Source organism: Trachemys scripta, chromosome 9, assembly GCF_013100865.1.
Source record: "Trachemys scripta elegans isolate TJP31775 chromosome 9, CAS_Tse_1.0, whole genome shotgun sequence".
NCBI classification, from domain to species: Eukaryota; Metazoa; Chordata; order Testudines; family Emydidae; genus Trachemys; species Trachemys scripta.
The window spans coordinates 45,773,095-45,788,870 of record NC_048306.1 but is presented as its reverse complement, the minus strand read 5'-3'; the positions used below and the strand labels follow the sequence as shown (position 1 = coordinate 45,788,870).

General features: G+C 50.2%; 1 protein-coding gene across 6 annotated transcripts in view; it reads left to right on the top strand.

Annotated features, from left to right (window-relative positions):
* Positions 1–6,420: 6,420 nt before the first annotated feature.
* The window catches only part of TMLHE (trimethyllysine hydroxylase, epsilon), a 79,770-nt gene continuing 70,414 nt past the window's right edge, over positions 6,421–15,776 (top strand). Inside the window, exons 1-2 of one of the 6 annotated variants that reach the window (XM_034781969.1) lie at positions 6,557–6,632; positions 14,262–14,329. Coding sequence is in view for 4 of the 6 variants with exons in the window: in XM_034781970.1 (XP_034637861.1) it covers positions 6,536–6,632 (97 nt within the window). In the remaining 2 variants the exon portion in view is untranslated. The other 5 variants (XM_034781963.1, XM_034781964.1, XM_034781965.1 and 2 more) reach the window with 5 other exon arrangements.

Here is a 15,776-nt window from a genome sequence, read left to right as displayed (position 1 = left end):
CCATCCCCATACACGTTAACAGACTTTTCCAGTAGCTGTACTGGCCGCGATTGCCAGGGCAAATTAATCATTAATCATTAAACACGCTTGCTTTTAAACCATGTGTAATATTTACAAAGCTACACTCACCAGAGGTCCCCTGTGTGCCCTCAGGGACTTGGGTGAGTTCGGGGGTTACTGGTTCCAGGTCCAGGGTGACAAACATATCCTGGCTGTTGGGGAAACCGGTTTCTCCGCTTCCTTGCTGCTGTGAGCTATCTACATTACCTCCATCCTCATCTTCCTCATACCCTGAACCCTCTTCCCTGTGTGTTTCTCCAGTGAGGGAGTCATAGCAGACAGTTGGGGTAGTGGTGGCTGCACCCCCTAGAGTGGCATGCAGCTCCACGTAGAAGCGGCAAGTTTGCGGCTCTGCCCCGGACCTTCCGTTTGCTTCTCTGGCTTTGTGGTAGGCTTGCCGTAGCTCTTCAATTTTCACGCGGCACTGCTGTGCGTCCCTGTTATGGCCTCTGTCCTTCATGGCCTTGGAGACCTTTTCTAATATTTTGCCATTTCTTTTACTGCTACGGAGTTCAGCTAGCACTGATTCATCTCCCCATATGGCGAGCAGATCCCGTACCTCCCGTTCGGTCCATGCTGGAGCTCTTTCGCGATCCTGGGACTCCATCACGGTTACCTGTGCTGATGAGCTCTGCGTTGTCACCTGTGCTGTCCATACTGGGCAAACAGGAAATGAAATTCAAACGTTCGCAGGGCTTTTCCTGTCTACCTGGTCAGTGCATCTGAGTTGAGAGTGCTGTCCAGAGCGGTCACAATGAAGCACTGTGGTATAGCTCCCGGAGGCCAATAACGTCGAATTCCGTCCACACTACCCCAATTCCGACCCGCTAAGGCCGATTTTATCGCTAATCCCCTCGTCGGAGGTGGAGTAAAGAAACCGGTTTAAAGGGCCCTTTAAGTTGAAAGAAAGGGCTTTGTCGTGTGAACGTGTCCAGGCTTAATTCGATTTAACGCTGCTAAAGTCGACCTAAACTCGTAGTGTAGACCAGGCCTAAATCATTGCTGCAGATATTGAACAGAACCAGACACAGGACTGATCCCTATGGGACTCCACTTGATATGCCCTTCCTGCTTGACTGTGAACCACTGATAACTACTCTCTGGGAACAGTTTTCCAACCAGTTATGGTTTGACATGATTTCTTCTTAGCAAATCCATGCTGACTGTTACTTATCACCTATTATCTTCTAGGTGTCTGCAAATTGGTTGCTTAATTAATTGGTTGCTCTATGCATCCGAAGAAGTGAGGTTTTTACTCACGAAAGCTTATGCCCAAATAAATCTGTTAGTCTTTAAGGTGCCACCAGACTCTTTGTTGTTTTTGTAGATACAGACTAACACGGCTACCCCCTGATACTTAATTATTTGCTGTTATCAGAGCAACACTGCACTGTCATGTGGCACAAACACTGTGATGTGGCGGTGTGGTGCCAGTGATAGGGTTGCCAGGTGTCTAGTTTTCGACTGGAACGCCCGATTGAAAAGGGAGTATGGCGGCTCCAATCAGCACCGCTGACCTGGCCACTAAAAGTCCAGTCAGTAGCACAGCGGGCAGGGGCGGCTCTAGGCACCAGCAAAGCAAGCACGTGCTTGGGGCAGCCCATTTGCAGGGGCGGCAGGGATCCAGCATGGGAGCTGAGAACCAACAGGGGGCCCTGGGAGCTGTAGTTCTTTGGTTAGCTCCCTGCCTATAGAACCAGCCCTGGAGCAGGGAAAGAACTACATTTCCCAGCATTCCATTGGCCACTACCAACAGGAAAGGGGGGGAGGGAGTGAGGAAGCTGAGACCTCATGCTGCAGCCTGATGTAAATGGAGAGCTGCACTGGGAAGGTAGGGATACCATATTTTAATATTCAAAAAATAGGACACTCCACGGGGAGGGAGGGTAGCCCCACCCTGCCACCATCCACTCCCTCCGACTGCCCCCCCACAGAAACCCCAACCCATCCAACCCCCCCGCTCCCTGTCCCCTGATCACCCCCTCCCGGGACCCCTGCCCCAACTGCCCCCCCAGGACCCCCACCCCCTTTCTAAGTCCCACTGGTCCTTGTCCCCAACTGCCCCCTCCTGAGACCCCCCCAACTTNACTACCCCAATTCCGACGCGCTAAGGCCGATTTTATCGCTAATCCCCTCGTCGGAGGTGGAGTAAAGAAACCGGTTTAAAGGGCCCTTTAAGTTGAAAGAAAGGGCTTTGTCGTGTGAACGTGTCCAGGCTTAATTCGATTTAACGCTGCTAAAGTCGACCTAAACTCGTAGTGTAGACCAGGCCTAAATCATTGCTGCAGATATTGAACAGAACCAGACACAGGACTGATCCCTATGGGACTCCACTTGATATGCCCTTCCTGCTTGACTGTGAACCACTGATAACTACTCTCTGGGAACAGTTTTCCAACCAGTTATGGTTTGACATGATTTCTTCTTAGCAAATCCATGCTGACTGTTACTTATCACCTATTATCTTCTAGGTGTCTGCAAATTGGTTGCTTAATTATTTGCTGTTATCAGAGCAACACTGCACTGTCATGTGGCACAAACACTGTGATGTGGCGGTGTGGTGCCAGTGATAGGGTTGCCAGGTGTCTAGTTTTCGACTGGAACGCCCGATTGAAAAGGGAGTATGGCGGCTCCAATCAGCACCGCTGACCTGGCCACTAAAAGTCCAGTCAGTAGCACAGCGGGCAGGGGCGGCTCTAGGCACCAGCAAAGCAAGCACGTGCTTGGGGCAGCCCATTTGCAGGGGCGGCAGGGATCCAGCATGGGAGCTGAGAACCAACAGGGGGCCCTGGGAGCTGTAGTTCTTTGGTTAGCTCCCTGCCTATAGAACCAGCCCTGGAGCAGGGAAAGAACTACATTTCCCAGCATTCCGTTGGCCACTACCAACAGGAAAGAGGGGGAGGGAGTGAGGAAGCTGAGACCTCATGCTGCAGCCTGATGTAAATGGAGAGCTGCACTGGGAAGGTAGGGATACCATATTTTAATATTCAAAAAATAGGACACTCCACGGGGAGGGAGGGTAGCCCCACCCTGCCACCATCCACTCCCTCCGACTGCCCCCCCCCCGGAACCCCCACCCCACCCACCCCCCCCCGCTCCCTGTCCCTTGACTGCCCCTCCCCAGAACCCCCCACCCCTTCTCCAACCCCCCAGCCCCCTTACCGTGCCACTCAGAGCAGTGTGTCTGGCTTCACGCAGCGCCAGTCACGCTGCTGCATACATGCTGCCATGCTCCCCTGCAGAGCCACAGCCCCCCGCCTTCCAGATTTGAACACCGCAAAATTCAGGAGTGCTCAAGCTCAGTTTGGGTGGCTGTTACTTCATTTCTCCCAAATCAAATATACTGATCCATTGTAATTTGCTATAGAAAAAGTAGGATAAAATTGAGCAAGAAATGCTTCCCAGTGGTTATTAGGACTGGAATTGCTATTTTCAACAGCCATTGCCTTTTTTGTTTGTTTGTTTGTTTGTTTGTTTGTTTGTTTGTTTAAAAGGAAGACAGTGATATTGCATTGGCAAATTCCCCATAGAAAGAAAGAGTGGAACAAAAGAATAATAAAGGCACCTCAACTTTTCCTCATTTATGTAGGACAGTCTTATAATATGCATCCAGATATCCTCCAATCACACAAGCTGAAAAGTGTTCCACTTTACTGCAGTTCTGTAACCATATGAGAACCAATCCTGTCTGTGTTCTGTGCACACCTAAAATTCCTGCTGAATGACCTGCCCTGGGAGCAAGTTACCAGTGACCCAGGGCTGCGGCGGAAGGAGGGTGCAGGTGGTGGGGGGGAGAGCCCAGGGCTGGGGCGGCAGGAGGTGTGGGAGGGGCAATGGTGGGGGGGATAGGGGAGAGCCCAGGGCTGGGGCGGCAGGGGGGTGCGGGTGGTGGGGGAGAGCCCAGGGCTGGGGTGGCAGGGGGGTGCGGTGAGGAGCCCAGGGCTGGGATGGGGGGCAGCCAAAATTTTTTTTGCTTGGGGCGGCAAAAAACCTAGATCCGGCCCTGACAGCAGGGCTAAAGCAGGCAGGGAGCCTGCCATGGCTTTGTGCGACTTCTGGAAGCAGTGGAATGTCCCCTCTTCTGCTCCTAGACGTAGGGGAAGCCACGGGGTGCCGCACGATGCCCCCGCCCCAAGTGCCAGCGGCCAATGGCATAGGAGACAGAGATAGGACATGCTGCTGCTTCCGGGAGCTGCTTGAGGTAAGCACCGCCTGGAATCTGCATTCCAGCCCCCTGCCCCAGCCCTGATCTCCCTCCCACTCTCTGAACCCCTCGGTCCCAGCCCAGAGCACCCTCCTGCACCCCAACCCCATCATCCCCAGCCCCACCCCAGAGCCTCCCAGCCAGAGCCCTCACTCCCTCCGCACCCCAACCCCCTATCCCAGCCCTGATTTCCATCCACCCTCTGAACCCCTCAGCCCCAGCTTGAAGCACCCTCCTGCACCCCAAATCCCTCATCCTTGGTCCCACCCCAGAGCCCACATGCTCAGCCAGAGCCATCACCCACCTCCTTGCCCCAGCCCGGAGCCCTCTTCCACACCCTGAAACACTAATTTCTGGCCCCACCCCAGAACCCACACCCCCAGCCCCGAACCGTACCCACTCCCCAAAGCCCCCTCCCATACTTCAAACCCCTCAGCTCCACCCCCCAGCCCAGAGCCCCCTCCTGCATCCCAAACCCCCCAGCCCCATCCCAGAGCCCACACCCCCAGCTGGAGCCCTCACCCCCTTCCACATCCCAACCCACTTCCTCAGCCCAGAGCCCGCTCCCACAGCCTGAACTCCTCATTTCTGGCCTAACCCCAGAGCCCAGGGGTGGAGTGAGTACAGGGCAGGGGTGGGGCCAAAGAGAGGGGGGATGCCCTGCTCACTCCATCCCCCTTCCCTCTGTCGCTCAGTCTCCCCGCCCTCACTCACTCGCTCATTTTCACTGGGCAGGCTCAGGGGATTGTGGTGGGAGAGGGGGTGAGGGCTCCGGCTGGGGGTGCAAGCTCTGGATTGGGGCCAGAAAGGAGGAGTTCAGGGTGTGGAAGGGGGCTCTGGGCTGATGCAGTGGGTTGGGAGGCGGAAGGGGGGTGGATGTGGGCTGTGGGGTGGGGCTGGGGATGAGGGATTTGGGGTGCAGGAGGGTGCTCTGAGCTGAGACTGAGGAGTTTGGAGGGCAGGAGAGGGATCAGGGCTGGGGCAGGGAGTTCAGGCACAGGGGGATGAGGGCTCTGGCTGGGGGTGTGGGCTCTGGGGTGCAGAAGGGGGCTCTGGGCTAGGGTATTCAGAGTACAGGAGGGGGTTCCAGGCTCGTGCAGGGGGCTGGGGTGGGGGAGTATGAGGGTTCCAGCTGGGGGTGCAGGCTGGGGGCAGGAGGGGATAGCTCATTGGTTTGAGCATTAGCCTGCTAAATCCAGGGTTGTGAGTTCAATCCTTGAGGGAGCCATTTGGGGATTTCATTGGGGATTGGTCCTGCTTTGAGCAGGGGGTTGGGCTAGATGATTTCCTGAGATCCCTTCCAACCCTGATATTCTATGACTCTATGAGGGGTTTGAGGTGTAGGTGGGTGTTCCAGGCTGAGACCAAGGGGTTCCAAGGGCAGGAGGGGTCAGGGGTGCAAGCTCTGGCTGGTGCTTACCTCAGGTGGCTCCCAGAAGGAGCAGCATGTCCTTCCTCCAGATCCTACACAGAGGCACAGCCAGGCAGCTCTTCATACTGCCCCATCCATGGACGTTGCCCCCACAGTTCCCAGCCAATGCAAGCTGTGGAGCTGGCATTTAAGATGGGGGCAGCACCTGAGGCAGAGAAGGGACATGCTGCTGCTTCTGGAGTCATGCAGAGCCATGGCAGGCATGGAGCCTGCCTTGGTCCCTCTGCACCACCAACCAGACTTTTAACAGCCCAGTCAGTGGTGGTGACCACAGCCACCAGGGACCAGGTAGAAAACCAGACACCTGGCAACCCTACATGTGTCACTGTGATGTAGGGTGACCAGATGTCCCCATTTTATAGGGACAGTCCCAATTTTGGGGTCTTTTTCTTATATAGGCTCCTATTATCCCGTACCCCCGTCCCGATTTTTCACATTTACTGTCTGGTCACCCTACTGTGATGTGAGGTCATGCCAACTTCACATGTGATACAAATGCCATGACACAGGAACATGGCATGGCCATGTGTGACACAGAAACCACTACACTGGAATGTGGCTCTGCCACACGAGGCTCACTCCCCGTGGGCGGGGAGACTCGCTTTCCTTTGTACAGGAAACAGGCGGCAGCGCTCTCTATGGTTAAGAGGACTCCCTATCACTGGGCGGGGTCCCTTGCTGTACTCCGGAGACCTTCCCCGCCTGCTTACAGCTGCTCTGTCCGGAGCCCGCGCTCTCTATGGTTAGGAGGGTGCCACGCCACTCTGTCCGGAAGCCGCATATTCTATGGTTAGGAGGCCTCCTTTCACCTTCCAGTACCGCTCTGGCAGTAGCTCTCGATGGTTCGCAGGCTCCTCTCCTGGGCGGGCCCCCGCGGGAGGCGGGGTGGAGCCGTTGTCGGGAGGGTCCCGTCTGTGCTTCGGGGCTGTCTGGCAGGTGACTTGAAAGTGTAGGGGGGGAGCTGGGGGTGGCCGGAGGGGGGCTGTGTTAGGGGGGAGCTGGGGGTGGCCGGAGGGGGGCTGTGTATGGGGGGAGCTNGAAAGTGTAGGGGGGGAGCTGGGGGTGGCCGGAGGGGGGCTGTGTATGGGGGGAGCTGGGGGTGGTCGGAGGGAGGTTGTGTTTAGGGGGAGCTGGGGGTGGTCAGAGGGGGGGGCTGTGTATGGGTGGAGCTGGGGGTGGCTGTGTTTGGGGAGAGATCCCAGAGGAAAGCAACAAAAATGTCAGGTTTTCTAAATCTGTTATCATGAGAAAAGGTTAAAAAAACTGGGCATATATTGTCTTGAAAAAAGACTGATATATATTCAGATATATTAATGCAGGGGTTCTGAAACTGGGGGTTGGGACCCCTTAGGGGCTCGTGGGTTATTACATGGGGCGTCGTGAGCTGTCAGCCCCAATCCCAAACCCCACTTTGCCTCCAGCATTTATAATGTTAAATATATTTAAAAGTGTTTTTAATTTATAAGGGGGGGGGGTCACACTGAGAGGCTTGCTATGTGAAAGGAGTCACCAGTACAAAAGTTTGAGAACCACTGTATTAATGGTTGTTATAAAAAGTGAGGTGATCAATTATTCTTAGTGTCCACTGAAGGGCCATATCTGGGAGGGGAAATTGTATGCCGGGCCATGAATGTAGGGCTGGGGCAGGGGGTTGGGATGTGGGAGAGGGCAGGGGGTTGGGGTGCGGGAGTGAGTGCGAAGTGCGGGAGGGGGCTCAGGGCAGGGGGTGTGGGGTGCAGAAGGGGTTTGGGATGCGGGCTCCGGCCAGCGCCGCTTACCTCGAGCGGCTCTGGGGTGGCAGTGGCACGCAGTGGGGCTAAGGCAGACTCCCTGCCTGCCCTGGCCCCGTGCCGCTCCCCGAAGTGGCCAGCATGTCCGGGAGTGGCTCCTGGGGGTGGGGTGGGGCAGGGCTCTGCTGTGCGCTGCCCTGTCTTTGGGTACCACCCCTGAAGCTCCCATTGGCCGTGGATCAATTTCGCTGTGTAGACAAGTCCTTAGTGAACTCTAAAGTAAATTGTATAAATGGGCCAGCAAAAATCTAAGGTCATCAGGATTTGTAAATATCTTATTCTTGTTTTTATCTTTTATCTATCTTTATCTTTTTTATCTTTCTTTTATTAGTAGGGAGATTTCCTTTCATAGAATCATAGAATATCAGGGTTGGAAGGGACCTCAAGAGGTCATCTAGTCCAACCCCCTGCTCAAAGCAGGACCAATTCCCAACTAAATCATCCCAGCCAGGGCTTTGTCAAGCCGGGCATTAAAAACCTCCAAGGAAGGAGACTCCACCACCTCCCTAGGTAACGCATTCCAGTGTTTCACCACCCTCCTAGTGAAATAGTTTTTCCTAATATCCAACCTGTACCTCCCCCACTGCAACTTGAGACCATTGCTCCTTGTTCTGTCATCTGCCACCACTGAGAACAGCCGAGTTCCATCCTCTTTGGAACCCCCCTTCAGATAGTTGAAGGCTGCTATCAAATCCCCCCTCATTCTTCTCTTCTGGAGACTAAACAATCCCAGTTCCCTCAGCCTCTCCTCATAAGTCATGTGCTCCAGACCCCTAATCATTTTTGTTGCCCTCCGCTGGACTCTTTCCAATTTTTCCACATCCTTCTTGTAGCGTGGGGCCCAAAACTGGACACAGTATTCCAGATGAGGCCTCACCAATGTCGAATAAAGGGGAACGATCATGTTCCTCGATCTGCTGGCAATGCCCCTACTTATACAGCCCAAAATGCCGTTAGCCTTCTTGGCAACAAGAGCACGCTGTTGACTCATCCAGCTTCTCGTCCACTGTGACCCCTAGGTCCTTTTCTGCAGAACTGCTACCTAGCCATTCGGTCCCTAGTCTGTAGCAGTGCATGGGATTCTTCCGTCCTAAGTGCAGGACTCTGCACTTGTCCTTGTTGAACCTCATCAGGTTTTTTTTTGGCCCAATCCTCTAATTTGTCTAGGTCCCTCTGTATCCGATCCCTACCCTCTAGTGTATCTACCACGCCTCCTAGTTTAGTGTCATCTGCAAACTTGCTGAGAGTGCAGTCCACACCATCCTACAGATCATTAATAAAGATATTAAACAAAACCGGCCCCAGGACCAACCCTTGGGGCACTCCGCTTGAAACCGGCTGCCAACTAGACATGGAGCCATTGATCACTACCCATTGAGCCCGACGATCTAGCCAGCTTTCTATCCACCTTACAGTCCATTCATCCAGCCCATACTTCTTTAACTTGGCGGCAAGAATACTGTGGGAGACCGTATCAAAAGCTTTGCTAAAGTCAAGGAATAACACATCCACTGCTTTCCCCTCATCCACAGAGCCAGTTATCTCATCATAGAAGGCAATTAGGTTAGTCAGGCACAACTTCCCCTTCGTGAATCCATGCTGACTGTTCCTGATCACTTTCCTCTCCTCTAAATGTTTCATAATTGATTCCTTGAGGACCTGCTCCATGATTTTTCCAGGGACTGAGGTAAGGCTGACTGACCTGTAGTTCCCCGGATCCTCCTTCTTCCCTTTTTTAAAGATGGGCACTACATTAGCCTTTTTCCAGTCATCTGGGACCTCCCCCGATCGCCATGAGTTTTCAAAAATAATGGCTAATGGCTCTGCAATCTCACCCGCCAACTCCTTTAGCACCCTTGGATGCAGCGCATCCGGCCCCATGGACTTGTGCACGTCCAGTTTTTCTAAATAGTCCCGAACCACTTCTTTCTCCACAGAGGGCTGGTCACCTTCTCCCCATACTGTACTGCCCAGTGCAGCAATCTGGGAGCTGACCTTGTTCGTGAAGACAGGGGCAAAAAAAAGCATTGAGTACATTAGCTTTTTCCACATCCTCGGTCACTAGGTTGCCTCCCTCATTCAGTAAGGGGCCCACACTTTCCTTGATTTTCTTCTTGTTGCTAACATACCTGAAGAAACCCTTCTTGTTACTCTTAACATCTCTTGCTAACTGCAACTCCAAGTATGATTTGGCCTTCCTGATTTCACTCCTGCATGCCTGAGCAATATTTTTATACTCCTCCCTGGTCATTTGTCCAATCTTCCACTTCTTGTAAGCTTCTTTTTTGCGTTTAAGATCAGCAAGGATTTCACTGTTTAGCCAAGCTGGTCGCCTGCCATATTTACTGTTCTTTCTACACATCGGGATGGTTTGTTCCTGCAACCGCAATAAGGATTCTTTAAAATACAGCCAGCTCTCCTGGACCCCTTTGCCCTTCATGTTATTCTCCCAGGGAATCCTGCCCATCTGTTCCCTGAGGGAGTCAAAGTCTGCTTTTCTGAAGTCCAGGGTCCATATTCTGCTGCTCTCCTTTCTTCCTTGTGTCAGGATCCTGAACTCGACCATCTCATGGTCACTGCCTCCCAGGTTCCCATCCACTTTTGCTTCCCCTACTAATTCTTCCCTGTTTGTGAGCAGCAGGTCAAGAAAAGCTCTGCCCCTAGTTGGTTCCTCCAGCACTTGCACCAGGAAATTGTCCCCTACACTTTCCAAAAACTTCCTGGATTGTCTGTGCACCGCTGTATTGCTCTCCCAGCAGATATCAGGGTGATTAAAGTCTCCCATGAGAACCAGGGCCTGCGATCTAGTAACACCTGCTAGTAGCCGGAAGAAAGCCTCGTCCACCTCATCCCCCTGGTCTGGTGGTCTATAGCAGACTCCAACCACGACATCACCCTTGTTGCTCACACTTCTCAACTTTATCCAGAGACTTTCAGTTTATCCAGAACTTGCTAATACCTCCTTTGGGTTCTTTTCTTATTAGTTGGTTTCCTTCCTCTTGCTAATCAAGGCCTGTTTAGTTGCATGATTATCTTACTACTGGCTCATCAAGGATGCATAAGTTGCTTCTGCTGCCTCATTCGTGTGCTACAACTCTATTCTTCTCCTATCCATAGGCTTAACTTCCTAGTATATAATAGTAGTTGAGCATTCGTGGAGATGAGAATAGCTCCCCCCAAATGTCAATTTCATTCCTCACTGCTTACCACCTTAACAGTACTCTAGGATCAGGTAGACTTCTTCATCTGAAAATTCAGTTGCTTGTGAATCTCATTTTCCGTTCTTCCTGCTTCACTGATGTTACAGGTAGGGTGGTTTCAGGTATGAGGGCAACTGTATCTCCTTTGTGTTTCAGAACTTTCAAATCTTTTGCATATGTTAACTGAGCAGTCTCTCTAAACTCAGGACCCTTCCTTCCTTTTTTCAATAGTTCCAATTTGGATGTCTTTGGACAATCATAGGAGCAGTTCCAGGCATCTCCAAAGACACATCTGGAGTTTTTGGTATATAGCAAGAGCCACATAAATGTATTAAAAATTGGCTGAGTAATATGCTTACAGATAGTGATTTGAGCTGTTTAGCTTCTGAGCAGTTAAATGCAATTAATCTGTCTGTCTAAGCTGTTTTCAAATGTCCAACTGCATAACCATGATTGAATCCAGGCCACTTTGCCCTGCTAAATGCATAAAACTGGGTCTGCAAGCTCTGGATGTAGCAGTCAAAGCCCCTCCTGTTTCTTGACAATATTTTCTCCCTCATAAGCAAACAGATTTGCCTTTTTAAAAAAAAAAAAAAATCATGCACAAACCTCAGGAGGCTTCTGAGCAGTGGGGAAGCATATGGTTCGAAGGGGTTATTTTAATAGCATTCATATGCAAAACTCTCAAATTCAGCTACCTTTTGGACATTGAATTGTGAATTGCACTAGTCCTGTCTTACCTTTGAGTTTGGCCTCAAGTTTTAGATATCATCTACAAATCTTACTGTTAAGCAGCCCCCATTGAAAAGTGGGTCTAGAAGTCTAGCTGGTTTTGGTGCTACTAAAACCTGTTCCACTTCAGATATATGGATATAAGTCTTTGAAATGAAGCCCACTGTGTTCGTAAGAGTTGGGAAGCAATATAACAATTGCTAATTTAAAAGTTGATGTCAGATAACAATGCCCTTCTTTTTTAATCCTGTTTGGTTTTATCATCAATTCTTTCAGCTATTGAATAGTGTATCTTAGCCATAAATCTCTTGTTTGTGCTTCACTCTTTTCAGCTTTCATGATTCCGAGGCCCAGCTCTCTGTACCTGGGCTTCAGCTGAAAACAAAAACTCTACTACTTTTCTCTTTGAAATCATATCTTCTCCCATTACTTTGTTTGCTGGTGAAGTAAACATACTTCACAGTAATTGAATTTGCACTGAACACTCCCACTGCCTGGTAAATAGGAAGTAAGGAACTAGAGGCAGCAAGACCCATCCCATTTACACTTGATTTACCCTGTATGCCGAGTAGTTCAAGTGTTAGGCCAGGTCTACACTAGAAACTTTTGCCAGTATAGTAATGTGAGTATGGGGTGAGTTTTTTTACAACATTTCTATACCGACAGAAGCCCTAGTGTAGATGCAGTTATGCTGGCAAAAAAACTGCTCTTGCTGGTATAGCATATTTCATTGGAGGAACCAGTGTAATCTATACCAGCAAAAACTGCAACTATGCTAGGAGAGTTTGCCAGTATAACTATCCTGGCAAATGTTTTTTAGTGTAGACTAGGCCTACATTTCTTTGCTCTACATTTCATTCATCTCTCCTATATGGGAACTTGATAAATGAATTGAAAGTTAGCTTGGTTTCAATCTAGTGTCTGTAAATACCTCTATATGTAACTTCGTACAACAGTGCTAGATGAATTATGTTAGTTATTCTGATATACCACATATGGCACCAATACACTTTTAAGTAATGGACAAGCACCAGAGTTATGAGGCTTTTGTAAATACTCCTTGTATGTCCCTCTCTTATGGGATTAAGGGAGTTGAGAGAGACAGAAAATGTGGACATGACAAATCTGTCTTCTTAGCTGGCAGCATTCTTCCTCAGGGTTAGCATTCCTGAGGGTTTAGCCTGGAAGGTCTGTGGTGGAAGGACGGGAGAGGAAAATGTTGAAGGATGGATTAACACATGTACCTGCACAAACAAGAGGAGAATTTTGAAGATGATTTGGATGTGAAAAGCAACTTCTGAGTTTCTAGGCAAAAGTGCATATTGCTAATATGGATCAGAAAGGCATCTGATTTCAGAATTACTGCAGACCAACAGTTTTTAGTTGAGTCAATGAATGAGATCATGTCACTTACACATCTGATTTTAGATAGTGTCAATTGTGACAGGGAAGAAAAAATTCCCTGTGAAAGAGTTCATTCTTTGTAGTTGGGAGGGGAAAAATATTTACAGTAAGCCAAATGTGTTCAGAATCCAAATGAGCAATCACCTCTTCATTAATAATCAAGAGATGGAATAGTAGGGGTGAGCTTTTTCAACATTTCCATGGAATCGTACAAAACCCCCTTCAAGGTATAGATATTTGCTCATTATATTTGCTCTTGTTCTCATTTTCAGTATATTCCCATATTTTGTATAGCCCTCTCTCTCAGACTACCTCAGTGTTCCCTGGTGCTGCCAGGGGATCCTGGTACTGGCAGAGTCAAAAGGTCCCTGGCTGCCGCATACGCCTTTGGCATTGAAGGGACCGTGAATTGATTGGAGCAGTGCTGGCTGGAATGCAGCTCCTTTTGCGGAGTCTGTGGCACTGGCATGGTCGTTGGGGCTGGTTGCCATTATGGGAGCGTGACCCATCCCAGGTCTCGCTCCATCCCTATCTCCCTTGCTGCTGCTCTCTGGCACCACAGCAACGAGACACGCTGGAACCGACCAGTACCAAGGGAGGAGCTGCACCCGGTACCAAACATGGCACAGGGCTGGGCATGCAACCCGGTACGGACCCTGACATGCAGCCCGGTTCCGTAACTGGTACCGAACAGTAGGCTCAGGTATCCTGAGTAGAGGAGGCGATGGAAGAAAGAACAGCTTTTCATGCCTCTTCCTCTGTGACATTCCTCTCTGGTGTTATCTGGACCAGTGATCTGCTAGGTCACTCCAATCCTTGACTCTGGGAGCCAGCCTCACCTTGCTCTGCTGTGAGAACCCCAACTCCTGGGCTGTTCAGGCACAGCCTCTGGCATGTAAGCTGCTCCCAGCTTACTTGTAAATGAATGACACTAGCCAATATCTCCAGTCCCAGACACAACCCTAGGAACCTCCGTCTTGCAATATCCAGTTATACCCGCTGGACGCTGCAAGCTTATATGAGTTGTCAATTTAACAAAGAAATTGATATGTACCAGGCTTGTTCTCCCAAGGGGAGCCTCTGACATGCTTCAAACCAAACGCACTTTTTCAGGTAAAATAAACAGATTTAACTATAAAGATAGATTTTAAGTGATTATAAGTCAAAGCAGAACAAGTCAGATTTGGTCCAATGAAATAAAAGCAAAACGCATTCTAAGCTGATCTTAACACTTTCAATGTCCTTACAAACTTAGATGCTTCTCACCACAGGCTGGCAGGTTGCTCTTCAGTCACGCTCTCCCTTTTGATCAGCGCTTCAGTCACTTGGTGTGGTGTCTGTAGATGTAGGTGGAAGAGGGGGAAGAGCATGGCAAACATCTCTTCCTTTTCTCGTGTCTTTTCCTCCCCCTTGGTTTTGCGCCTCCCTCCCCTTTTCAGAGTCAAGTGAGCATTACTGAGTCTCTCCAAGCAAGGTTGAGCAATTCCCTGGGTGTGGCCTCATGCAGGTGAGTCATTGCATTGTAGCTCCCTTGCTGGACACAGATGTTGATGGGTTGTTTGATACCCTGCCTGGGCATTGCTTATTTTCCTTGCTGTCGCCTCTGGGGAGCTAATATCTGGCTGATTCCCCCAACTTACAGCATGTTTTAGTGATAACCATACTACACAATTCTCATAACTTCATATGCATTAATGATATACATATATGGATAGAGAAATGACTTTCAGCAGATCATAACCTTTCCCCTCATACCTAACAAGGCATGCTTTATATGTAAGATCACAATTATATAAAAATGAGGAATATGGGGGTTACAGCATGCTCCTCCCAGGTATAGAATGTCACATTCTCCTCTTCACTGAATGACAATCTGATAGCGAAGAGGGCTTCCCCACCCTCAAGATGATTTAAGGACACCCCCCCCAAGACTTGCTAAAGCGGGTGGCTATTTTATCAGCATCTGTGCCTACAAAAGTCACTCTGCCACTGCGATGAGGCGATAATGAAGCCGATTAAGGTCCTGTGTCAGACACCTGCCTCCCTCCCACCCACAGCCAAGAGAATGGAGCACAAATATTTCATTTCAACTCAGGGCTGTGAATTCTTACTTTCTCATCCCCCGCCAGAATCTCTCGTGGTGGTGGCAGCCAATGAGAGGGAACGGCAAGGACAGATGGGTCATGCACGGAGAGCAAAGGAGCCAAAGAAGTTAGACTTACTCGGCAGAAAAGCATACTCGATGGTGGGGGGGCCTCCAACTTTGCATAGCGACCCGGCAAGCATTGCTGGATCGCTATGACTTTAACTTGTGGGAGTCAATGGACAGATTTAGAGCGAAACTCTCTCAAGACAACCAGCAGGCGTTTTCAGCTCTAGTGGACAATGGCAAGACTGCAAGTGGCCTTGGATGCTGCTGATGCTGCAGCTAGATTCATGGCCACCGTGGTTACCATGAGAAGGAGCTCTTGGTTCCAAGAAGCTGGCTTTCCTCAGGAGGTCCAGTAGACACTGCAGGACTTGCCCTTTGAAGGTTCTTTGCTCTTTTCATAGCAAACAGATGCTAGGCTTCACAGCATTAAAGATTCTAGGGCCACGTTAGAATTTCTAGGGCTGCATAACCCATCTCAACCTAGAAGGCAATACAGACCCCAGCAGTTAAGCGCTATTACACCGAGCAGCCTAGCCATGACCAGAGGAGGGGAAGGAGTAGGGGATTCAGTTGCAGACCACCTCCACCCTCCTCTGCCACCGGACCTTCTCAATTGGGCCCACGCCGCTCAGGCAACTTGAGACACTCGTTTTGACAAGTTCTCGAGGATGACATACCAACCCCCCAATCTCAGGATCTATTCCCCATCTTTTCCAACTGCCTTACCCACTTCCTCAAGGCCTGGAAATGGGTTACTTTTGACCGCTGGGTTTTAAACACAGTAGAATCAGGGTGTGGTTAG